This window comes from Myiozetetes cayanensis, unplaced genomic scaffold (genome assembly GCF_022539395.1).
Source record: "Myiozetetes cayanensis isolate MyiCay16 unplaced genomic scaffold, myiCay2020 scf12, whole genome shotgun sequence".
NCBI lineage: Eukaryota > Metazoa > Chordata > Aves > Passeriformes > Tyrannidae > Myiozetetes > Myiozetetes cayanensis.
The window spans coordinates 14524561-14551000 of NW_026086826.1; the positions used below are offsets into that span (position 1 = coordinate 14524561).

General features: G+C 37.9%; 1 protein-coding gene across 1 annotated transcript in view; it reads right to left on the reverse strand.

Moving 5' to 3' along the window:
• COL24A1 (collagen type XXIV alpha 1 chain) overlaps positions 1–26440 on the reverse strand; it is a 127455-nt gene that overhangs the window by 35561 nt on the left and 65454 nt on the right. The window contains exons 23-32 of the mRNA XM_050307085.1: positions 23681–23734; positions 22572–22616; positions 12734–12787; positions 10978–11031; positions 9441–9494; positions 8620–8673; positions 3772–3825; positions 3441–3485; positions 3280–3324; positions 1981–2034 (exon numbers count right to left, since the gene is read on the reverse strand). Coding sequence (XP_050163042.1) covers positions 1981–2034; positions 3280–3324; positions 3441–3485; positions 3772–3825; positions 8620–8673; positions 9441–9494; positions 10978–11031; positions 12734–12787; positions 22572–22616; positions 23681–23734 — 513 coding nt within the window. The remainder of the gene's footprint in view (positions 1–1980; positions 2035–3279; positions 3325–3440; positions 3486–3771; positions 3826–8619; positions 8674–9440; positions 9495–10977; positions 11032–12733; positions 12788–22571; positions 22617–23680; positions 23735–26440) is intronic.

A 26440-nucleotide genomic window follows, 5' to 3' on the forward strand; every position in this document is an offset into this window, starting at 1 on the left:
TTGTAATGACAACATAAATTGCATATGACTTACAGAATTTCAGTATATGCATACATTTGACCTCATAACTTCATTTAAGTATGAACAACGAAATCTGCAGTTAACTTCACCGTTGAGAACTCCCTTAGTCCTAAAGTAAGTTCATTGATTTTCATTTGCAGCAACTCCATGGAATTCCACCAGGCAAGTGTCACCAAGATTATGTTTGATTCACAAGTCAAGTATGTCTTCACATTGCCATGGAGATAAGGCTGCTGGATTGGTAATTTATCCTTCCCCTGAGACTTTCAGAAGCCAAAAATATGTAGCAGTATAGGGACTCCTTTTAATCATTAACATCAAGTAATTTCCAAAGGATTTGACTGTAAAGTCTGACAGGTAGATAAAGTTTGAGTGCAATTTAGATCAAGCCCGTTAATAAAAACAGTTCTACATTTTTTACATTTCTCTGCTCCTTCACCAACAATTAAGGGTTTTCTGCTCTGTGCAGAACTCGTGAAAGGGCCAGACAGACTCAGCAGCTGGCTCTCATGTAGTGACCAGCCGACAGAAGATGAACTCAAGCTGCTTGGATAGGCAGCTGGGGAAAAAGAACCACGCATTTTGTTTCGCAACATCTTCCGTCATTTTATCGCTTCTTTCTAACTCCACAGACCATTTTGTGAAGATATTGTACTCTTTCAGCACTTGATAGAAATGGTATCCTGTTCAGAGGATAAATTTTTCTTGCTTTCAACACTAAATTTATATAGTTTCTATGATGATGAGCACAACAGCATTGTAGGCTGCTCAAGAGTAGACCACTTACTTCAGGTAAGGTAGATGGTCATTCTAGAGATATGAAAATTCAGATTTGAGACTGAAAAATGGCAAGAATTTGCCATATAAACCTTGCATTATAAGTCTCTCAGATGGTGCAACATGAAGAGACAATAAATGATAGAAACAAAGTAACAGGAATCCAATAATAACGATTAGAAAATACATTTTCTGTGAAACATTTTGCCACTCCTACAAGTTGGTAGCTCAAGTTAAATAGGCAACTGTATACTATAGAAAATTTACCAAAATAATTGTTGGTGTTTTTCTAGACCTCCAAATGTGCAATGACCTGCTGTAACCATGTCAGCCTATGGATTAGTAGAAATAATATTAGAAAAAAATAAATACTAAAATTAATATAATTTATATCAGCAGTTCTGATCTTTCAAGATTTAAATTAACTATGTACCATTTATTGTGCAAAATTGCTTTCCAGATGCAATGAAAATACACAGTTTTGTCAACTCTGTCAGATTTCTGCAATATGAAATGGCAGACTTCTCCCAAGTCCCACTAAGACAGCACACATGCTTTCACTGTATTTATATAATCTGATTTACTCCCAGAGATGGTGTTGCAATACTATTCCTGCCATGGCTGTATCTTACAGCACATTTGATATTTTTACTGCAGATTCTGCATGATCTTCTGTAGCAATGTCAGCCACATCAAAGTGAGCATGGCTTTGACATAGCAACAGGAATCCATCCAGCAGAGGAATGTCTGAGGTTTATTATAGCAGCCTCTTTTTTCTTGAAAATTTAACCTGCCAAATAGACGAGGTTCCTGAGTTCCTGAATAACTATCCTAATATTTGCCTAAAAAAATATCACTAGTATCTTTACATAACACATAAAGATGTCTACCACACTGTGGTGTAAAGCCACATAATATTGTGGTCCAGATCCTGTCATGCTCTCTTATATTGTGCATCCCTTACTACAGTGTTTCCCAATATGACTAACAGGTCTCCTTATGGGCAAGTTATGCTAAGCAAGGGAGGCAGACTCGAGCTCTGCAGTTTTGGAACAACTGCCCCATAATTCCTTCCTAACCACAGCTGGCAATACTGAATCTTGGTAAAAGAGAGCTTGAATTGCCAGGGAGTTCATGTAATACATGGAAAAAACTTTTAAGCAGGCATAAGGATCAACTTACTGGCTCTCCCATTGGTCCCCTGTCTCCTGTGGTTCCGGGAGGCCCAAGCAAACCCTGGAAGATTAAAATAAAAATTAAAAAAAAAAAATCAGTGAAAACAAGCTGTTTCATATTATGTGAAAAGCTACTTCCTTTTATTTCTGCTCACACAATAACTTACACAGGAACATCCAAGAAATATATGCAGCTTTTTTTTCTGGTTGACATGCATTGAGACATCACTAGGTCCTGTGGCAGGTGAGGCCACCCTGGATAAATCCTCCCTCAGTTTCTTTTACTTACATGGATCTCAGCTGACCCAACATTTACCAGGTCCTCACCATTCCCCTTAGAGCCTGGGGTGTGCAAACTGCCCTACAAGCTGTATTTGAGACAATCAGTAAGGTTCACAGCCCACTTTTCTCTCTGCTTTCTCATAGCATTTCAGTCTCTCTCTTCTAGAAACCATAGCTAAAAGAGTTCTAGAGCAGTATCTTGTACTTTGCAATAAATGAACTATTTACATAATTTCAATCTAATGAGGTTTTGCTTCATTCATTTCTGTACATATAAATACATTCAAAAGTTCTAATGAATGAAGAGGAAATGAAAACCCATTGTATCAAAGATGAGAGGCAACAAGCTCCTAAATCTGAGCAGAAAAAGCTAGAGAAGTATAGAGACAACCTACATTTTGAGTCTCAACTGCGGCACAAAATCACCACCATTACTGTTTTGTTTCTGTTTTCCTGCTTCCTTCTTTGCTGAAAACCCAGTGCAGTTTGGACTGACTGGTAATCTGCTTTGTAAAAGCCTCAAATAGAACACACTAGATTTCCATTGAGAGAAGCCCTAAAAGGTGGAATTTTCTCCTATACATGTGATATAGTGATATACATTTTACATGTTTGTACATTTAACCCTATACTGACAGTACACATCTAACCTAAAATCTATCAGAGAATTATTTTTCTACACCACAATGACTTTCGTCCTTAAAACTACAATAAAAAAAAAAGCCCAAAAAACTTCTAGGACCCCACTATTAAACACATTGGTCATTTCTTCTGCTGCAATTCGCTATCATATTGTATTCTGTGGATCATCATCCATGAAAACACTGGTCTTGTAGCAGATTAGACCATGTCAAACTTGCTCTCACTTCTGGCCCTGATTCTCTGTATGACTAAATGCAAACTGTACTGTCAGAGTTTTCCAGCTACTCTGAAGTAGATGAATCTCCTCATATCTGAGTGTCAAACAAAGTAGGAGATTTTGTGGGTGTTTTTTGGTAGAAGTATTAGTTGATTTCATACTTACAAGTGCACCCTGATCTCCCCTTTCTCCTGGATTTCCAGCTTTACCCTAGTCAAAGAGAAACATCAAAAGATAATGCTGGCTTTAGCTAATTTCCAAACACAGCTCAGAAATCAGTAGTTTCTGTGTTAAAGATTACTACAAAGATTGGTGCTGATACTTACAATGAGCCCAGGAACTCCTTTCTTTCCAGGATCACCTCTTTCTCCCTGATAAATAACCAAAAATGCATGAATTCTATGTGCTTTTGCTAGATAGACCACACATAGTTCTGTCAGTTTAAATGCTGGGTAACTGCAGAAAGTGCAGATTCAGGCTTAGATGGGCTCATACCATAATAAGGAAGTACCTGGAAAAGGCAGAAATTTGCAAATCTCTGGATTAAATGCAACTCTATGGCTTCTGCCATGCTGGGTTGGTTCTTTGTTTGTTTTCTTTTATCTGTTATGTTCTATCTCAGTGTTTTGTACAGTATTGAGTGATGCAAGCACTCACCTTAATGCCTTCTGTTCCCAGTTCTCCTGGAGGACCATCTGGACCTCTTGGCCCCTGAATTGAACAAGTGATTTGGAATTCTAATTATACATTACTTTTGGTTATCATCAAGGAGATGCTACATAAACTTTAGGAAAGGGGAAACATTTTTATACATGAAAACCAATTTTTGTATGTTAAGTGTTAAATAAAGCTTTGAAGAATAAAATAAGTTTCTGGTTTGCTGAATTATGAATTTAAGAAGAAAGATTTTTTGAAAAATACGTAGACAAAATGTTCAGAGTCTCTGTTGGAGCCAGTTTGCAGCCTGTTATTTTCTGTTCTCTTTTTCATCCACTTTGTATGCATGAAACAGACACATATTTAGAAGAATTTAGATGAGCACTGTTTATACAGAGTGCTTGATTTTTAGCATAAGTTGTACATACAAAAATTAATCTTGCTAGTAAGACTCTAAAACAAGCAGACAAAGTTCTGTCATTAGTAAACTGGTTTGAGGCAAGATTAAAAAAATTTATAGTTGTGAACTGCTCTACTGATAAAATAAAATGTCTTTTGTAAATTAATTTTTTATAACCAATAGATGAACAAAGATAACCTATTATATTATTGTAGTACAATAAAGCAAAAATTATTGCCAAAACATTCAGAAATTATTATTTAAGATTGCAAATCAATATTCATTTCTTACAAGCAAATGAAAAGTCCTTAAATAGGTCATATGCAAAATGGAAAAGAATATTTTATCCATACTGACTTGGAAGGTTATTTTCATAATTCTAAAACCCATGACTGTTTAGCTACAGAACATTAAATTAAAACCAGTTAATAACAACTTAAAACCAATGACCACTTCAAAGGAAGAGCTAGATAAGTATCAAGACAGAGCCAAACAGTAGTATGCAGTGGGAGGATGAGACAAAACAGCTTTCTTGGTGACATGTGGGCTGGGCTGGCATCAGAGGGAACTAGTACACTAATATGGCAGTGCCTAGAGGAAAATAAACTATGTTTTTATGGTGCATTTCTGAGTTGTAGAGAACCTTACATCTTGGGTCATGGTTATAGTGAAGGGCATGCAATCATGACTGATTTTCAGAGGGTTGCAATAGGGACTTGAAAAGTGACTGTTGGAAGCATGTCTGAATTAATTTAGATTAGTTTCTCTGCAAAAATATCTGTGACTCCCATATCTTTCTTGAATATTTTGAGAAAAAACATATCAGAGTTTTGTCCTCTCTGACTTGGATTTACTGATCCATGTCAAAACCTCTGTCAGAACATACTGTGAGAACCCATCCAATTCTCTCTGGAGCAAAAGTGAAAATGGCTGACTGGTAACTCAGGAACAGCGTATATCCAGAATCATTTAGGCTTTTCTCCTGAAACAGAAACCTCTCAAGAACAGGTCTTTCCCGTGAGCTGACATATGATTACAACCCCTGGCAGAGCAGAAATACCCCATGAGAACTCATCTGTCAGTATTTCACCACTGCCACTTCTGGTCAGCACAAGAGATCACAAACCATAAGAAAAGGAAAAAGAGGAGGCAGGAAAAGCTGTCTGAATACTTTTGATAACTCTGTAGTTTGGGACACAGCTTTTGTGAAGCAACCCTTGGGTTAGCCTGTCTTTTCTTGTTTTGGTGTAAGTCAGGACTGAAGGTTTACTGTCATTTTTTTGGGCTAGAGGAAAGAGGCTACAGAAGATGGCACTGAGTTGCTCCATGGCACTGAAAGAAAAAGATTCCAAGCTGCAGAATTCTGAAGTCTGTGAAAAAACCCTAGTGACTTCAATGTGCTTAGAGATCAAAACCAAAACACTAAGGGTGTTTTCAAAGGTGATGGAGGCCTTTATAAAAACATTCAGATTGGGCTCACGTTACGGTTATGTAATTGTGTAACTCAATTATTGAATTACTATACAGCATAATTTGAAAGAAAGCTGAACATCTTGATCAAATTTATGTCAGGTTACTGCTCTGCACTTTTTCCGTAACTGCTACCTATAACACCCACAAAATGAGATGTGATGAAAATTCAAGAAGATTAAGGAGTTTTATTGTTCCCTGATCTAAAATATATCTCAAAAACACGAGGAAAAGGGACAAGAGTAAACTTTGAGATGGAGTGAGGACAGACCATTAAGCTAGAGGAGGGTAGAAGGGGAGAGAAGATCATGGAAGAGCTGTGGAGGAATCACCTAGGACAACATAGGAAGGGGAAAATTAGGAGTGTTAAGCTGAGCAGCTGAGGATACTTTTAGTGTTTCTCAGACTTCTAAGATACGTGACCTGTCATTTCTCTTTGGGCATCCTCCATAGGGATGATGGGATCAGGGGAATGGAATCTCAGGATGAAATATTCAAGGAGGAAAACAGACATGTTTTCATTTTACAGATTTGTTTAATAAAGACATTTCTTTCTAGGTTTTATCTTCTATCATTAATAATCACCAGATAAATTATTTGAGCACTTGTGACTTCCTTTTAATCATAAAGAGGGTCACAGCTTTGAGTTTGAGAAATAGGCCTGTCAGGAGACTGCACAGATTCTCAGTCCTTGTTACACACATAACACACCAAAACCTTTCTGCTAGTCACACAGATCTCCATTTCAAAGGAGTGCACATTGATAGCCCATGGAAACTGATCTGATCACTAATAATTTAGCGAAAAGGTCTACATTTAAAACACCAACCTTCTACTATATAACTTTGAATTGAAAATAAAGTAGAAGAAACCAGCATGATTCTCTGAGCCATGCCTGCCTTTAGTCAGCCATAGAACAAAGGGCAGGAATCCAAGGGAAAGGCAATTTAATATCCTAACAAAAGCACACCATAACATTCCTATAAATAGTATGGTGTGACTCCTTATCAGCACAGATTAATTGGATTGTATAATTTCCTACTATATTAGTACATAATGAGAGATACACTTGATTTGCCTGCTGTTATTTAAATTAGGTTGCAACAGGGCTGGGGAGTAAGGCTGCCAAACGATTGCTATTTTCTCTTTGGTATGCGTTCAGCTTTGTTTCTAAAATGGAACATTTTACATGGAAAACTTTAGGATGATTAGCTGAGAAAAAGTTCATCTAAGAAGGCAAAAAAGCACCAATTAACTCTTTTATTCTTTCTCATCTTGTCTCCTAGACACTAGAAGAGTGAAAATAACATAAATATGCTATGTAGGCACTTCTCTTTTTTGGTGTTTGACATGGAGAATATTAGAAAATGGCATCAATTTAGTCTCACTTCCTTTGAACAATTTAGATAAAATTTGGCTATCGATATACCACCAAGCACACTGGACACTTGTGTCACATAACCCTGAAATGCACAGTTTTCTAGGTTCCATATTCCCTGCTGTGAGAAGTAGGAAAGATATCTCATTAAAATTAAGTACTGATGTCCTTAGGTAATTGAGGTCCTTCATGCCAGTACAGACTGAGGCAAAGGCAACCCTACCAGCTGCTAGAGACGTAAGTTGCTGTTGCCTGAGCCCAGATTTATGGCCATTCACTAAGTTATTTATCTGTGTTTTCAAAACTAAATTTCATGAGTTGAATTTCAGGAAAGTAAGAGCAGAAAAATTACTGTTTTGATCTTTGAAACACCGAACATCAACCTGAAGAATAGTAACTGTTCAGAATTTTAGCATCTTTCGGAAATTTTACTTAGGTGTCACTCATGAAATGAACCTCATGATACAGGATCTCTTCCTCTCAAAGTTACAGTTGTATTAGTCCAAGAGTATAGTATGAACTAAAAGCAGAACCAATCTCTAACGCTGTGGTTTAGCTCACACACTATCAAACATGACTTTTTGTTATTCCTGTAACAATGGTTTCATGGCTGCTTACACTGCCAGTCTTCCCGAGCTAATGTATTTCTTCCTTCTGGTCATGGAGAGAAATTCCTTCTCTTACATACAGATATTCCCACCTCCAGAGTATCACTCTGCCACTGAAATATCTATAAAATTGTGTTCTCCCTCTCTGTTTTCATGAGATTAACACTAAAAAATGAAGAGTGTGTCACAAAAGGACCCAGCCCTCCACACAATTCCAGCTAAGTGCATCAAATCTCAAGTGTAAGCTGAGGAAGCTCTGTGCTAATATTAGGCTCAGTGGCATATTCCCTCAAATCCCTTGAGAGAAGGATACTCCATAGACTCCCAGACAGCCTGCTGTCAGCTGGCCAGAACTCCTAAGTGTACTGCAGAGTGAACAGCTGGATACTCTCAGACAGAAGTAAGGCTGCTGGGTAATCTTGGATGCAAACACATTGCTGAAAGGGCCAGAATTTATGAAGTGAAGGAATTCTACTCTGTGACAGTGCAGAAGTAGAGGGTCAGTGCTTCTTAGACTTCCCACAGATTCCAGCTGTGAAGACGGGATACGTTCTAGGTTCCACACACAGCGAAGGGGAATTTCCGTATGCTTCCATTTAACTTCTGTACGTGACTGTGGTATGCATTTTTCCAAGTCCTCCCTCACAGAGCTCAGGGTTCTGACGTTTCTCTCTCTCTGAATCCAGTGATGAAAAGCCCCAGGTTTCAAGGCATCTCAGATATTTTCCTTATGTGAGATTCCACTTTGGGTCTGATATTTTGACCTTGAGAGCAGGGAAAATTCTCAGTGGCTTCAGTGGGAGCCTATTCTCAGAGCCTGAAGATCTGGGTCTGCTCTCTTTCATAAAACATTACCAGTCATGCTGGATAGAGGTAAAAGGCATAAACCATGACCTTCAAAGGAAGTAACTGTACATGGGTTATATATCAGATCCATATTTGCAACACACTACCCTCTGCTCTAAATAACGTGGAAGAGAAATATTGCTTACCCTTCTTCCCTTAGGTCCCTGCAGCCCTGATGGTCCTCGTGCCCCTGAAGGTCCCTACATATCAAACAAACTCCATTACTCTTTGTCTTCTAAACACAGATTTCTGAAAAGCTTGTGCACTGTGAGCAACAATCAATGCACTGAATGCAAATCAATCACTTTCACTCACAGTTCAAATTCAATTAATTGTGTTCTCACAATTAATTCTCACAACTTATCTAGAAAAATCTAAATAAGTGACTCTGTGTAACTTTGTCCTGTTTAAAAATTGTGATGTCACTGTTGGATAAATTACTTCTGTCTATATCCCAAAATTTCTACAGGATACTTTTATTTCAGCAATGTCATGTTGAAAACCATGAAAATTAAAAGGTTCATTTTTTATCTGTACTGAAGACTCATAGTAGACAAATTATAGCAATTATACACAGAAAATTTGTATATAATTCTTTTGATTAACAAGGAAACCAAACCAAAGTAATGATAATGACTTTAAATTATACTTTTAATTATACTAGGTATCAATGAATTAAGAAAATATTATGCAATTATTAACCACCCTTAAAAATTCTATTCCCCTACTTGTCTCAACTGAGTGATTTTTAAATGGATGAGTAAATGATATAATCACTTTTCCTGACTCTCATGGATCATCCTGATAAAGAGCAGGTGAACAGACTTTGTGTCTGGATGGGTAAATGTTCATGACAGTTTTACAGACTGCAGTACAAATCAGAAACCATTCTTAGCTTCAGCAGAGCAAAAGGACAATTTGAAAAAGGTACATTTTATGTCAAACCAAAGCACCATTCTATACCTACAGGTAATCCCTCTGGCCCCACAGGTCCAGGGCCTCCTGGGGGTCCCGGATAGCCCTAGAATTATAATAAACATAGAAAAAAGAACACTTTAATCAAAATTGTTATTATAAAAAGAGTAACAAATCCAGTTATCTACCTGAAAAACTGGAGCTAAGTTAATAACGTATTTAATCTTGCAAAATTTATTCCCAAAATGTTGTTTAAAAACTAGATACTTATTTGGATATATCCCAATAATCATTAAAGCAACCTAAGAAGTTTTCCCACACACAGGCACTAGCTGGCAGAGATGTACTGAAACAAAAGATGCTGAGTTCTAAATGAATTTCAAAATCCTCTCATGAAGGCTATGACAGTGGGAACAGAAAGTGGACACATCCTGGTGTGGGTGGAACTGGCCAAGACCAAATGCCAAGAACAACTCTTGTCTGAGGACTGCGATGACTTACTACTGGAAAAGGTTCTCACTGCTGTGACTTAAGTGGATTTACATGTGTCAATAAGCATTAGTAATAGCTGAAAAAAGAAGCAGTTTATTAGACTGGATACTATATTAATAAATCCTCATTTATTAATCTCCCTACTAAATTTTTTTTTGAGTGGAAGCAGCTGGTTGAAGATAAATCTGGATTAGATAGATTTAACAAAGCACAGAAGGCTTCAAAAATCGATGGCTCTGCATGGATCATTAAGTTGCCTGTAGCCTGATGGTGCTTTATCCCTTCCTTGCCAATGGATGCCCAAAGAGTAATTACTGCAATTATTCAGTAATAATATCCATTTCCATGACAAGAACATCACCCACTGCACCATGCTCAGGCCCACATCTGCAGTTTCTGTGTAAGGCCACTAAGATTTCATCCCTCACCAGTGTCATTTGGCACAGGATGCAGTACATTGCATATAAACTCCCTGTCATCTCCTTGCAGTGAAATTTTTAAGTGCTCTCTATACATTCTGGAGTCCTCACAGTGCTTGCAAGCAAACACAAAACCATGCCCTAAGCACTTTTCATTGAGAACTTCCACATGGATGTGACAATGGGCACATGTGTACACTCTTTCACTTCTGTACCCCAACACACAACCATGACAGTGGCCTCTGGGCTGGGCAATACTGCATGGAGTGCTGCACAATGATTTAGGACGAGCGCTGTTGTTGCAACAGGAGTGGCACTCAGGAGCTGTTGGGCAGTAGAATTAGAGGTGATGCTAGTTACTAGTCTATCTACTAGAACAATCTGAGTTACCCCAGTTTACACGGAGATGATTATTTTACTTTCCCTCCTTTTAATTTACTATGTATGGCTGCTTACATAATAAAATTCAGTTTGACTGAGCAGATCGCTTTGCAATATCACTTTGCCACAGATGGGATAAAGCTGTTAAATAGAACTTTGTAAGAACTATGCATCATAAATACTACTCTTTCCCAAAAGGCTTGCACTGTCAGAAGGATGAGAATTTATTACTGTTTTGAAGAGCAAAGTATCTTTATAAGTAACATAATTATGGATTCTACATTACTTGTAACTTACCATGACACCTTTTTCTCCAGGAGGACCTACTGGTCCTGGACTGCCTCGCTCTCCCTTTAACATAACAAACAATAAAAAACCAAACCAAACCAAACCAAACAAACAAAAAATTACAATTAATGCTCTTTCCTTGACTTGTTCCACATCCACTGAGTATACCTGGCAGTGTATACACTGTTGGTTCAGGGACTGCCCTTCATAAACAGTGCAGAGACCTTTTTTAACTTTTTTTTTTTTTTTTTTTAAATTTCTGCACTCCTTCCTCCTACAAGCCCATCCATATTCTGAAAAGATTACAGAACTGAGTTTCTCTGTCTTCTCTTTCCCAGGAAGACTGAAGAAGAGGTTTGGTAGTACATCAGTCTCTGAGAACAGCTGCTAGCAGATCCACTTTTTCTCTCTGTTGGGTGTAGCATTTTAGTTATGTCCCTTAATCTATAAAACTCAGGACAGCATAGAAAAAAGAAAATTTTGTTCCTCTCTCCCTCCTTTTTTTCAGTATGTTAGTATGTTAGTCTTACATACTTTTAAATCATGTAACATTCACCCTAAATACAGATTTAGCTGTAGATTATTTTCCAAAGATTACACTTTTATTGCATATAGTGCACATGACACAGTGATAACACTATATTTTATCTTGCATACTGTAATTATGCTGGAAGTATGATTGTCTTTAAAATCCACATAGCATGTTTACCTTGTACTACTTAATCCATAAAAGAGGAAGACAATAAATTCTACAGAAATACCATAGCAGTGGCAACAATTATTGCACCATGAAGAAGCTTCCTTCCATTTGCCGATGACAAATTAATTAGCCTTTTCCCTCCTAACTAAACTAGCAGTAGTATCACAAGGTAATGTTTGTTGGGCTGAATGTAATTATAAAGAACAAGAATCCTTTGACATGGAAGGATGATATTATGATTAAAACCATATGAGACTTGTCTAAATTCCTTTTAACAAGGAGTGCTTTCCACTGATGTATTCACTTTCACAGATTATATACATTATAATCGGATTTTCATGAAAATGCTAATATTATATTTAGACTTTCTCAATAAAATATCTAAATAGGAGACACCAGTCTAGGTGAAAAATTCAGCCCTGCAGGAAGGAAATACAAATGGCATTGGATCATTCTGACAAACAATTATGTTTTTATCATAATTGAAGCTGACATGCAGTCCAGTAATAGTTTCCTGTTTTTCAGTTTTAAAATACTTCACCTAAATAAAACCATGTTAAATATGCTTATGCTATTTATACTGCTCTACTCACATTAAGCCTGCCAAACTTACTTTCATAAATGCAACTGTTATTGCACAGCAGACAAAACTAACAATCTTATCTTTTTTACTCAGTTAATGCATACAGCCAAGTTTTACCTTTCTACTTTTGTCTTCATTATGTAGCAGAGCAAAACCAGTGACTACTGTATAAAACAAGTATAGTTTATGGTAGTTTCTCTGAATCAATAGCAGTGAAGAGTAAAGTACCTGACACAATATATCAAATCTATATGTCGAGTCTATCAGGTCTAAATCAACTGTGCAGTAAAATCACGGGTATCAGATACATACCTCAAATAACAGCATTTGAATTACCATTTATTACAGTCCTGTGCTCTGAAATAGCTACAGGAATATTGGCACTAACAGTGGTCACTTAATGATCTCTCACCAGTATTTTATCACCCAAATGATTTTCAAAGCTGATTTTGGCTGCTGAGAAGTCAGATACATTATTCTACCTTTTCACCAAGGCTTCCCGATGGCCCAGCTTCTCCAGGTAAGCCAGCTGATCCCTGTACAAACAGAAAGCACAAAAAATTAGCGCAATGTACTCTAGCGGTTCATGGTTCACAGCCCTCCAACAACAGAGCATGGCACATTTCCTCATCCCAGAGAGCCCTCAGTCCATCTGTGTAAGTGCACCTGTGGGAAAGTGAGGGCTGCACAAGCTGGCCTGGCTTATGATCCGAGCAGAAGGATCACTGAATCCAGACACACCCACATGGCTACTGCTAGAAAAGAAATTACATCAACTTAATCACAATATTACGCTACCCATCTGAGTTCAGTTTTGCACTGCTAGAAGCTTTACAAACATACAACTAAAGGTAATAATTGCTCTGCTAGTGCTTCAATCTGACCACAAATTTCAGGGGGAATAAATACAATTCAGTCATTCAAAAATTAAATAACTCTCTCCTGAGGGTATAGCTTTTATCTGTATAATTTGAATACAGTTCAGTCACAAGTATTTTAACAGAACAAGCAACTGGATCTTGGATCTTTTCTTGGTCCTCTAGCTACTCTGGAAATCCCATAGTTTAAATATATTACAGTGAGCCATCGATACAGCTGCCTTTGAGGCTGATAATACTGGCACAAATTACTTTTTGGAAGGAACTAAAGAGATAAACAGGCATCTCTATGGCTACTGGACTGATGTATTATGTGTGGGAACCTGTGTATTGTATGTCAGAACTGTGATGTCTCTTGGCTTGGCAGCAGTCAAAGATTGGTTCTGGTGATATTGGCACCAAGGCAATGGCCCAGACGTCACTGGCAGGAATGAGGGACTTTCATGATGAACTCTGAGAATGAGAGCTACCACTGCTACCTGTCACAGCCAACAGTGGGCCTCAGTGCCAGGCAGAAATCTGTGAGACAAAGGATTACCCTGTAAGCTTGCTTATCAAGATAAGAGGTATGGAGGTAAGGTTTCAAAATGCTAAAGACCAATCACTGTGATTCTCTTATTCCAGAAAGGACAGAAGACATAATCAGAGCCAAGGTGAAACTCAGACTTATTCTCTTTCCACAGAGACACTCCTGATCTCCCAGCTAATGCCACACTGTTCACAGGACAGAAGATGCTGATCAGAAAGATGGGGAGTTGTGGCTTGCACCAGCAGTGAACCATTTACTATACAGCCTCTGATCAAGTCTTCTTTTCAATTTAAAAGTACTGTCTTACTGACTTGGTTGCTCTGGGCTCAAAGAGCAGGAATGACTAGGAGGAAGCAGTGACTGTGGATGTGCTGTTGCATCATGCAGCACATTAGGGATAGCCTATGACACCCTCCAGAGCGAGCACAAAGGTTGGCTATTAAATAGAAAGTTTCCTATACACTGGGTATTCCTCAAAAGAAAGTTTAGTAAAGAAAATTGACAAGGAAAAAAAAACCACAAAGAAGGTAGATTTTCATCAATACAAATATTGTAAAAGAAACTTGGCATAACTGGAATTGGATATGCATGGAAAGAAAAAAATAGTCAAGATGATTAGAAGTGAAGCCAGTGAAATGCTTCAGGACTTCAAGAGGTATGAAGGGGAAAGAAGTTCACAACAGGTTAACTGAATGGTCTTCCACCTCTCCATTCAAAACAGAGGGAAGTGTCTGAGACTGAGAAAAAGACAGGGTAGGTATTTACAGAGGCAAGAAAGGAAAAAACTTATGTAAGAATACAATTTTAGTCCTTAAAACACTTACTAGCATTCAGTGAAAGTCAAAAAAAGAGCAAAACATCTTGTCTCATCAACATATTAGCCATAAAGTGATGTTTTCCCTACAGACTTTCTGTAAGGTCATGTGGCCCTTTAAATCCCAGATTTAGATTGGCTTATTATAGAAACCAGCCACTAAGACTACATTAAGATTTCAATTCTCTCTCCTTCTTATGTAAGAGAATGAATATTGTCCAAGGCAGATTTCTTGAATCAGTGTCTTCCAGCATCCCTTCAATCCCTTGAGGAGCAGTGGTGGATTCCAAACATAAAATTGAACGTATTAGAAAACAGAAAAGTGAGGCAAAAACCCCTGAAGCACCTTATTAAAAAATAGTCATCAAATTTACAAGGATTTGTGTAAAAGTATCTAATGACAATAACAGTATAATAACAGCTTCTTAGAAACCTTCTTGACAGGACCATTTTGTGGAAAATGAATCAGAGACCAGATTTCACAACTAACACATGCCTGAGAAAGACAAAATCATCTTGCCAGGGCATATGCTCTGTGTTAGAAACTGAACCATAGTTGAAAAATTGAAAACAGATTGTACACTTAATGCAAACCAAAGTATGGAGTAATCCATTGAAAAAGCGGGTAGTGAGAAGTGAATATTCTGCTGGTTCCAAACATTCCTGTGGAAGCAGTTACCTGCCAGGTTGTATGTTAACATGTTCTTCCATTGTAATTGCAAATTGTCCAATCCAATGTTATTTCATTTACAGTTCAGCATTTTCAAACATTTATTTAATGAGATGACATAAGTAAATTTAAAATATATTGCCACACTAATTTTTTTCTATTAAATTATTTCTATTTGCAATTTCAAATTAATTGCCAATAAATTTGTCCTGAATCTGTGCTGAATCACTTGACTTCAAATCCAACATTTAGCAATATCATAATCTCTGTCTGCTCATTAACATTCACACTTAAGCATTTCTTTAAGAGTTCATTGGCTTTATACTTCAAGAAGGAGTTCATACATTTGGCACAGTACTCAAAAAATCAAAATGAGGCAACATTTAGGATTGATTTTAACAGATCAAAATCTACTTGAAGATCCTTGAAGATTCAGGACAGCTACCTATCTTAAAAAGACAACAGGGCTGATGGACAGGAGGAGGAAGAGTGGATCCTCTAACAGCCAGCTTCTACTTTTTCATACCCAGCTCATAGATAAAAAAATACCTCTAAAACTCATAAAATTACCAAAAATAAAGTTATAAGAAATAAGAATTAACCTAAGCTCTGATTTGTTAGCCAGACTTAATGGCATTAACAAATATTCTCCAAATAAATCCATCTGGACCTGGGTATCGTAAGACACAAGCCCTGGATCTATTCACACATGCCTCTAACAGATGTGACCCAGATCAGGCCTGCAAAACAAGTAAGAGGAAAGCATAATGCAAGGTTTACACTGGCTTCCATTTGAAAACAGAAAAGTGAAGCAAAAAAAACCTGGTGTCTGGGTTTCAGAGCAACTGCAGTAGAACAAAAGGCAGCTGATCTGTGAGAAAGGAGGGCTCATAGACAGTCAATACCTGCCATGAAATCCAAACCCCTGATAGTTGTGGATTTTACATTTAACTTGTATAAAATCAGTGCTTTCAGGATATTGCTGAACCAAAGTCAGGCTTTTAAACCCAACTTCTTTCACCAGAGCCTTTGTGTAGATCCCTTATTACTCTATCAGTTGCAGGTAGGAACTGAATGGAGCAGCTCTTACTTACTTTTCTTTCCTTATATGAAAGAGTAACCAGATCGGCTTTTGGTTGGATCGATTCAAGCTCGTAGTTTCATCTCTAAACTTCAAAAACTATTTCCCACCTCATAACCACAGTTCTAAAAGTGTTATGAAGTGACCATGAGATGTGTAGCTGTGTTACCCAGGATTATGCTGGGTGAGTGAAAATGGGTGAAAATCTATGATTTGATACTGCCAGTGAAAAAGGTGAATAAAAGCAAAGATGCACCACATTTGTACCTTGCAGCTGATATTTCACTCAATTCTTTAAAGGACTCAAAAATTCAACTACCTGAAAATTTGAAAAGCAAAACGTACTGGTACCATCACTTAATCTACAAAAGCTTAAAGAAGGAAATAAATGAGTTGAATTTTGCTTCTAGTAACACCAGCATAAAGTAGGGTAATTCTGTTTGATAAAACTATGCAGAGGAGTGCTTGCTGACAAAGTGGCAGCAGGATGTGCTCACTGGCAAAACCTTACAGTTAGATTTAAAAAGACAACAAGGTTGATGGACTGGAGGAGGAAGAGTGAATGCTCTAACAATCAGCTTCTACAGGTGCCATGTACAGGTACTATTCCTCTAGTTGAAACTAGATGATGAAGAGCACTAGTAGCAAAAAATCCTTCAAGAAAAATGAGTAACAGCTTGATAAAGCTAACCTCTATATATTGTAACCTCTTTCCCCACTCTTCTCAAGAGAAAGACTGGCAGGAATTATAGTATATCAGGTCATCTAGGGTAAAAACAAGAAGCACAACACAGACACGATATCATTATTACCATTCACTGTTAAGTCCTTCATAGAAGTTACACTAATCTCTATCCTGCTGGTTTCTGAAAGCAGTTAAACCAGTTCCTTCTTCAGAAGCCCTTGGCAATGCCCCATGCATTCAGCAGTCTTTGAAAAAAAAAAAGGCTTTCCTTAATTGACTTATCTTTTGGCCTATATCCCCAAAGCCCAGACTTTTTCATGATAATTCAAAGAACTCCTTCTGTTGAACATCCTGAAAACATCAGTTGAAGCTCACTCAGTCTTTTCTTCAAGCAAAAGGAATTGTAGTTTCCACTGTCCCTGAATTATGCATCTCTGGTGCCTAATCCAGCTCATTTTTATCTCTCCAGGAGACGCAGTAACTGCTCCATGGTAATTCTTCTCATAAACTGCTCAGCTCCCAGGCACATGGTCTGACTGCAGCATTTTCTTGCTGTTCACAGACTCTCACTGACCATTTGCAGCCTGCTCTGGAGCTGCCACTGACACCCTAAAAATCACTGTTTTCTTTGCTGGATTGTATTTTTTTTTTCCAGGGGAAAGTACTTTTTATTTCAGCTTGGTTTCCTTCTGTTATTTTAAAAACTACAACCAGGCAAACTTGCTGACATGTAATTTTTGAAGATTATTTTTCCAGGATTTGTGTTAATGAACTCTGCTTATCTCAGTTTGTCCCTTTGACACCAGTGGCACATGCTGCAGCTGACAGTTCTGTCCATGTATTCTGCCTTGTGTATAAATGTCAGTGATTTCTAATTCAGAAGTGTATGGGCCACAGGCTAAATTTCTGTAATGGAGGTGGCGAGGAGAAGTAGGAATTAACTTGCACTTAATTGTTGAGAGTGGCACAGTCTGGGTCAACTCTAGTATTATCAAACACTAAAACAATCCTGATAAACAACTGTTTCAAGTTCAGATGAGATAAAGTTTGTGTCACAAAAGACAAGCAATTAATCATTTTCTTAAATCCTCCCTGACATTTTAACAGACAGATCATTTGTATGAGATACTTGAAGTTTTTTTTCAAATATTTGCTATCCATTACTGGACAGCATCTCATCTAAACATACAAAATCCAGTTGCACATGTCAGCAAAATGAGATTTTCGTCTCCCAAACTGTAAGGAGAATTTTCTCAGTAGCTGAAGGGGTTGTTTCTTTTGGCATGACTTCCAGAAGATTTTGTCTCTTCAGCAGTGTACATCTGTTCTGCCTGCTGATCCTTTACTTCTCACTATCTTAACCAATTTCTCTTCAGCTGAACACGATGGTCCGGCAGTTAAATGAATATCTTCAGCAAAGGGCAGCTTCTGGATTCTACCACAGCTCTGGGCTCTGCTCAGCCAAGCAGCCCCACCTGAACCTGCACCCCCTCTGCCTTTAAACAACATATGCTGCAGCCAGAGAAATAGTTTTTGTTGTAGGACTCAGTCAAGAAATACTGTCTGAGGTCTGACTTTAGAGACATTCCTGATCTAGTTTTAAATGTGTGTCATTTAAGCTTATGAGCGCTGTGAACATTTTATAAATTTCGTCTACTCTGTTTCCACAGTGGACAAGTATCCAGAAATACTTTGGCAGAAGTGTGCTCTGAAGAATCATCAGCTTCATGTGACCTAAGAAATGTTGGATGGTGTGGTTTCTAACCTACTGACAAAACTGTACTTCAGGACATATTCCAACTTAGTAGACTGAATAATCAAGTGTTACAGTCCAATCTCCTGCTGTTGAAACTTGCCTGTTTGTGCAGAGTTGCCATCTGTATTTTTCTAAGCAGATATTAAGCAGGACTTGACCTGGGAAAGCTGCTACAGAAAAGAAATAACTATTTTGGCACCTCAAACAGCAGTGGCAGATGTATTAGTGAAAGCCAGGAGATGAATGAAAGCCAGGAAAAGTAAGAAAATAGAAAGAAGGTAACACTTTGATATCAATAGCAGACATGAACATGTGCTTCATGGTATAATTTGCTATAAGTTCAGCATTTACAGGATTTATTATTGCAAAATTGCTTCTTTGGACAGATTATTCAGGTAAGTTATCTTTGGGAAAACTGGAATGCTGATGGATTGCCCATTGCTAAAACACGGTATTGTATATTTTAACCATAGGCTTAAAAGTATGCATTATATTCTCTAATTTGAAAAACTCTGTCAATAAAGATAATGAATAAATAGTAAACCAAAAATAAGACAAAGAGAGGGGTTGGTGAAGTGGTGGCACAGAAGGGAAAAACCACACAAAGAGAATTTTGTTAGACATTATTATGAATTTTTTAGTAATTTCTTTTTCCCTTTGCCTTTACTATTAAATACATTGTACAGTAATTGCACACTGTTTAGTCCTGTTTGTACAATTCCTCCTCATATTTAGTGTCACCAAGCATCTGGTAACACAAAATTTACAAGGCATCAGAAAGGACAGATCCCTTACTCCATACCTTCTTTTGGACTTCATCTCAAAATCTGTCCCAGCAGTTGGTAGCACTTGTACTTTGTCTTCTGTTTTTCCAGCTTTTTTTGGTTTTGTTTATTTGTTTTGAGTGTGGCATGTTTGATTCCAGAGATGTCCTGGAGTCCTCACTCATGCCACCAGAGCCAATACTGAATAAAAGGGAGCGGATTTATCTGTGAATTAAGAAGTTTCCACTCTATCTGCATGCCAAGGGAAAGAGAAATTACTTGTTACAAACGGAAGCTGGTGAGAAGCTGGAAGTAAAACCTGCATCCAAAGCACACAGAAATGAATATTTTGCATCAGGACTCACATCTGGAAAAGCGTTTTCTGCATATGAGAAAAACCATCCTCCTCCTGCTAATAATTTTCAAATTTTTTAAGGAAAACTTAATTGTTACAGATTTCAGTGGTGCATAAAGTGAAGGAAAGGGGTTTGGAAAGGTCTGAGGAGTTCTGCTGAGTATGCTTGAAAGACTGTCTCCTGCTCTTGTTGTTTCACCATTGGTCATAATGACAAGATAATATATATTATCCTCCTAAAGACCATGTAGTGGGCACTAGTCCTCTCCTACCAGATAATACAAAGGTAACATATCAGGATCAAGGGCCTATGAAGCTCATTTGATTAAAATAAATGTACATAAAGCAGAAGGCATTCCAAAATCCACAGATAAAAATTAAGAATATTTATCAATAACTTAGAAACTACTTCAGTTTTCAGGTATTGCATGTCATCCTGTATCACGTGCAAATTCTCCAAATACTAAGTGTGGGAAATGATAATTAATAATGGGCCATACTTATGTTTCCTTATAACACTGTAACATGGCTGCAACATCCTATTGTTCAGCACAGCAAATATTTTGTTATTTTATTCTTGCATCTTGACCCTGACTATATTTCAGTAGCTGATTATTTTATTTGTCACCACTGCAAAATATAATCACCAATTATGTATTTGAGCCAGCAATCATTACATAGAATAGAGCTCTTTTAGTGGTGAAAGACAGTGTTCATACAAAATATCAGAGTTGTGGAAAATTTGTGCACTGAATTCAAGTTCACTGAGGAGCAAAAAAAATTCCATGTGAAATCCAGAAACTTAAGGTTAAGTAACTATCTGTTTTATATACTATTATTATTGAGGTGATTTAAGATTGAGATTAGGGTTGTCTTTTATTAAGGATTTTGGTGCATGTTACACTGTACACCATAGTAAATGCTATGAATTTTCCCTAATATGTTACAGGCTAAGAAAATGGAATTCCCATGGAATAAAAGCTTCATCTTCTGCAGTACTGGGCAGGGCTGGGGAAAGCAAGTGACATGTTGGCAGGGAAACACTGGTTGCATGGACAGGAGATTATATTACTCTGTCCCAGTACTGAGTCATTTCTGCATCTCTATAAAAGCAAGGCAGTGTCATGATGCCCCACTGCTCTCGATGACATGCTCATTCTCCAGTACTCACCTGTGTTTGCCCCAGTCATCTGGCAATACAAACCTCCCCAGATTTTCCAAATGCTAACACAAGGAAATGAATCTCTGCTTTGCAGCTCTGATTACAACCTAACAAAATGAAGGTTTTGCTATCCATAAGCTACTGGACAAAGCTATGGATCAAGTGGCTGCTGAGCATATTCACTACATTTAGAGACATTCTGGATGACTTCTAAGGGGACCTTGTGGCATGTCATGGCACTACTGGTACCTGTCTAAGCAGATGCTTTTAGCTGACTAAGTCCAGCTTCTCAGTCCTTTTCCCCAGAGTACAATCTTCAGAAGCACAGAGGATCTGGACTTGACTTACAGGCAGTTTGTAAAATTTCAGCAGTAACCAACCATTTGATGAGCTGTCTGGGGCACATCTCTTGGTATTTTGCAGACAATGGTGAGCTCACTCTGACTACCAACTAAATTGAACAGAATTTATAGTAGTAGAGCACTAAGCCCAAAGCAGCGCACGGTATCTCTCCTCAGCAGGCAAAGAGATAGAATCAGTATACTTGTATTATACGCAACATTTGGGTTATTCAAGCATGGGTCAACAGGCTCACATGTGCTCATAAATCCCAGACAAAAGTTAAAAGTTCAAAAGGGCAAGGGACAAAATTAAGCAGAGAGAATTTTGAGGCAGTATGTTTAAGTGACAATTATCAACTAAAAATGAGCCTACAGTGGAAGAACTGAGAAAGATAGGTCTTTAAAAATAAGATCTGTGGATCACAAACTGAATAACAACATACTACTGTAAAAATGAGCACATGTGTTCAAGAAGTATGCATCTAAGAAGCAATTTTTCCTTTCTCCCAGTACCCTGAGCAGTTTGGGCAGTAAGTTGGAGCCATAGATGTTTAGATGAATTGGAAGCAGGCTATAGGAGAGTTAAAATGTGACTTGCATTATCTAGGAAACATGAAAGGCTAATTGAATTGGGACCGTTAAGCCTGAAAAGACAGAAAGAAAGAAAGGAGGCGGCACACAATAACGACCATCCTACGTAAAATGCTGTTTCCAGCAGAAGGGAATCAGGTTACACAACTGGAAGAACCTGTTAAAGACAGAGAAACCCATGTCTGCCTGCAGGTCACAGGGCTTTCATTCTTGGAGTTTTTTAATAACTGGCTAGCCAAATATTTGTCAGCAATGATATCAAGATAACTGATCCTGCCTAGGCAGTAGAGGATGGACTACGTGTCACCTCAAGGTCACCTTGAGCTCTGTGATTTTACAGAGGGTAGATAGAACAAGTCTGCAAAATACATCTCAGGCTAAATGTAGCCTCTCAAAAGATTTAACTGGAAAAGGATCACTTATTCACTTAGGCAAACGTGCCTTGGAAAATCCCTACAACAACCTGCAATGTTCACACAACACATTAGGAAAAAGCAGAATTAATTCAAGAAAATGCTTAAAATGGGAAATTTCTCTAAATAGTCTGATTCTGAAAAATGACAAAGGTATAACTACCATACTACAGCTTCAAAGACAGGCAAACTTCACCAGAAACTTCCTGCAAGAAATTATTCATTCACTCTCAAATAAACACAGAATTAAAAATCAAACCAGAAAGAGAATTCAAGCTTACTGCTACACCATTTTTCCCAAGGTTTCCTTGATCTCCTTGTTCTCCCTGTTAAATATAGAAAACAGATGAAGTAGTTCATTACAAAAGTAATTTCTTTCATACGTGTATATCAAAGTCCTCTATTTTCTTATGAACTTCTTTATTTTCTAAGTTACATCTGCCAATTAAAACTTTAAAAGCTAAAATTAAACAACCAATAAAAAATGTTGTCAGTGACTAATTTTGATTTTGTAAAATGATGTCCTAATGTATTCAGGACTTGCCCACAAAAATGTAAACTATGTATTAAGTGCTCACTAAATGCATTAAGTCAGCAAATACTATAAACAAACTTTTTATTTAAATCTTCCTTTCAACAAATTACTTTCACTATTTCACAACTGCTTCAAAGGTAAATGTCGCCTGTGCACACTACTGATAACTGTAATTTTGTTATGAAATATTAGGAAAATTGACATTTGAATGACATTTGAATAAGCTTCCCCTTCTCACCCCCAAAATCTTGGAACTGTCATTCAGCATTAGATTAAGTCTGTTCTCTTTAATAATGCTGCAAGTCATGTTATATAACTGGAACATTTTTCTGTTTTTTTACAAGTGGAAGCTGGGTATAGATGCACTATTAATTATCTAGCTATGACTATTATCTCAGTTATTCAATAACTAACAAGCAATTATTTGCATATTGTTTACACAGATTGCAGCTCAGCACTGAGAAATTCTGCTGCCACTAGCTCCTCTTTCCAACTGTAGCACTTCGTCTCATCCCACTCACCCCCCCAAAATCCTGCCAGTGTAAGAACTGCCCTGAGTCCCCCAGAGTTGCCCCCAGGCTCAGGCACCCCCACATCCCCAGGCAGTTAGATTTCATTTTAGCAGGCACACTCTTTGTTCACACATCCCTTTCTCCTAGAGCTGCACAATTTCCTTCTTTTCCAAAATGGGATCTTGCAAGAAAGCAGAATCACCAGTATGATATACATTGATATTGTATGGAAACACGTGTACTCATACTCTTTCATTGGCATGCCACTGTATGTGGCAGTGTATAACCATACACAGTTGACCCTCCAAATATATTCTACTTTATACATCAAACCATCACTTACCTTTAAACCTTCTGGTCCAGGATCACCTATATACCCTTTCTGTCCTGGTTTTCCCTAAAATAAGGATTAGAATAAAATACTGTAAATAATTTATTTTAAAAGCAGTTAACACTGAGGAAAAACTATCACAGTCCAAGACTGAAATGCGTCTCAATTTCACTGTGAAAAAACATTAGGCAGATAAGAAAAAACAAGGCCATGTTATCTCCTGCTAATTCCATCAGCACAGGGAGTCACACTAACAGAATCTGACATTCAGACTTCAAGGACTGATGTCATAACTGCCCTTCTTTAACCAGGCAAAATCAGTTCTAATATCCTTTCTTCTTTATTCAGAAAATTAATGATGAATTTAAGCCTCATCTCTCTCCGCTAGCACTTTGCTGCTGATAGTTCTTGTTGCTATGATACATTGTCAATAATGTATTGTTAGCTCTGGAAGAAATACAGCAACATCAATCAGAGCAGGAGGCCACAAAGTGACAAGATCTTTGAAGCATTTTATAACATGCATCCCTCCCTCTGTTGTCACTCCTACAGACCCTCAAAGACATACAAACCAGAATGTTTTCCCTCTTAATTTTCAGTTAGATGTTTATAATGTAATTATGTTTCCCTTTCAGGAGGTTGTTTTCCCTCCAGGTGTACTTTACTTCCTCTACAACATCAAGCATAGCCTAACCCTTTGGTCATCTGGACAGCACAGTTTTCTCCATCTGCTCTGAGGAAAAGGCCCTAGTCCAGAAACAAAGGTCCAGTGGACTGGATTTGGGTCTTGAGCAAGTTCCTAATGAGATCACTGAAGGCTGACAACTGGAGAAAGAAAATTAATTCAACATTTTAATAATTCAGTATCAAAAAGGTGCAGATTTCTGCTAAAAGGAAATTATCACCTGCTGTTCCACCAAACTGAATAGTTGCAATCCCCAGAGTCTGTAATGAGAGCTTTCCATTCCACATCGGCTATCCTGAGACAAGAGCAACTAAAGCAACAGGTAATAAACAGATTTCTTAAAAAAAGATGGCATTTTTTCATTTGGTTCTTTTGCTTCAGCTCCTCTGTGCCTGTCTTTCAGAGCATAACGTGTGTGTTAGTTTCTGGGCATCTGAGAAATTCTCTATTTGGCTTAAAATCATTTTATCTTAGGAGGTTCCATGACTTCTCATATTAATCCCTTTCTATCTCTCTTATTCTCTCTACCTACCTGAGTGATTTCATTTTGCCCAGCAAAAATGTTGGATATATTTGTTATATCCAACAAATAACACCATTTTAGGAACATATTTTTATTTTTGACAATGGATTAAAACATGGCACGTCCAGGAATGCAGGGTAAAAAGACCACAAAGAGAAGTTCTGAGAGATCCAGACAAAGCAAGTCATGTCTTTCCACAAGGCTTAGCAAAGAATGAGTGATGGACTTCTGCAGGTTACTACATGTTGTTTAACTACTTTGCTGTAAAGAACCTTGGGGTTTTTCTAGACAGCAAGACTACAACAAAAATTTTTCAAGTGAAACTCATTGAAAGAAAACTAGTGGCCACTATTAACTACCTCGATAACTTTAGTCCTATGAGAGCTGAATTGGAGTTACAACTTGTAAAGATTTCTTGGCTCATTCCCCATTTATGTACAAGTTATGAAGGACACACAACAGATAGAAGCTGATCAGAAAATGGAACAAGTGGATTTAACTGGTAAACTAATTTGAAACACACAGATTTGGCTTTAAACAGAAATACAATACACTTACATACAGAGGAAAAGCCACTGACAGAAGGTTAAACTAGGTATAGCTACTTTTCTGCTTGCAAACCCCTGAGAAAATTACTCTTCCAAGGCAGGGTAATCCCAAAGGAAATGTCTGTTTCCTAAAATAATAGCTGAAAGTTCTAGCCTTCCCTTTCAGAAAACAGCAACGACCTGTTCTTCCTTTCCCCTCACAGTGGGTAGGCACAGGTGTGTATATGTTAATACAAATATCTCTCACAATCGCCCTATTTCCATCCCTTCAATAAGCTCCTCACAAGCCTTCAGCCCACAGGAAGGCACTTTCAGAAAATACTGCACTGGAGGAGTGGGGTAGATTTGATAGCATTTTCCACCATCTTCAGGAGAAACTGCTCATCCTATGACTATATGAATTACAGCTTTTCTTTAACACATGTAGCTCAGAATCAACTCACAACAGTTCCTTTTTATCACAGAATCAGAGAATATGCTGAGTTGGAAGTGACCCACAAGGATCATTGAGTCCAACCCTTAGCCTGTGCACAGGCCCATCCCCAAGAGTCACACCAGGTATCCCAGAGGATCATCCAAACACTCCTTGAGCTCTGCTAGCCTTGGTGCTGTGACCACTGCCCTAGGGAGCCTTTTCCACCCTCTGGGGGAAGAACCTTTTTCTCATATCTAACCTAAACCTCCCCTGAGACAACTTCAGGCCACTTCTTCACGTCCTGTCACTGGTCACCACAAAGAAGAGATCAGTGTCTGCCCCTCTTCTTCCCCTCATGAGAAAGTTGCAGACTTCTACTCAGGTCTCTCTTCAGGTTCTAGTTTAAAACAATCTCCACTCTTTTAAAGTAATTTTCTGCTCCAGCAACAAAGATGCAAAAAACCTCATAAAATGTGCCAATGCTTGCAGTGACTGAGCTGAGCTACACTGGCAGCTAGCATTAATTTTAAAATAGTCTTAGAGAGAGAAAGTTAATTGGTAGGAAACCAAATTAACACACCAACTTCTTTAATGTGGCATC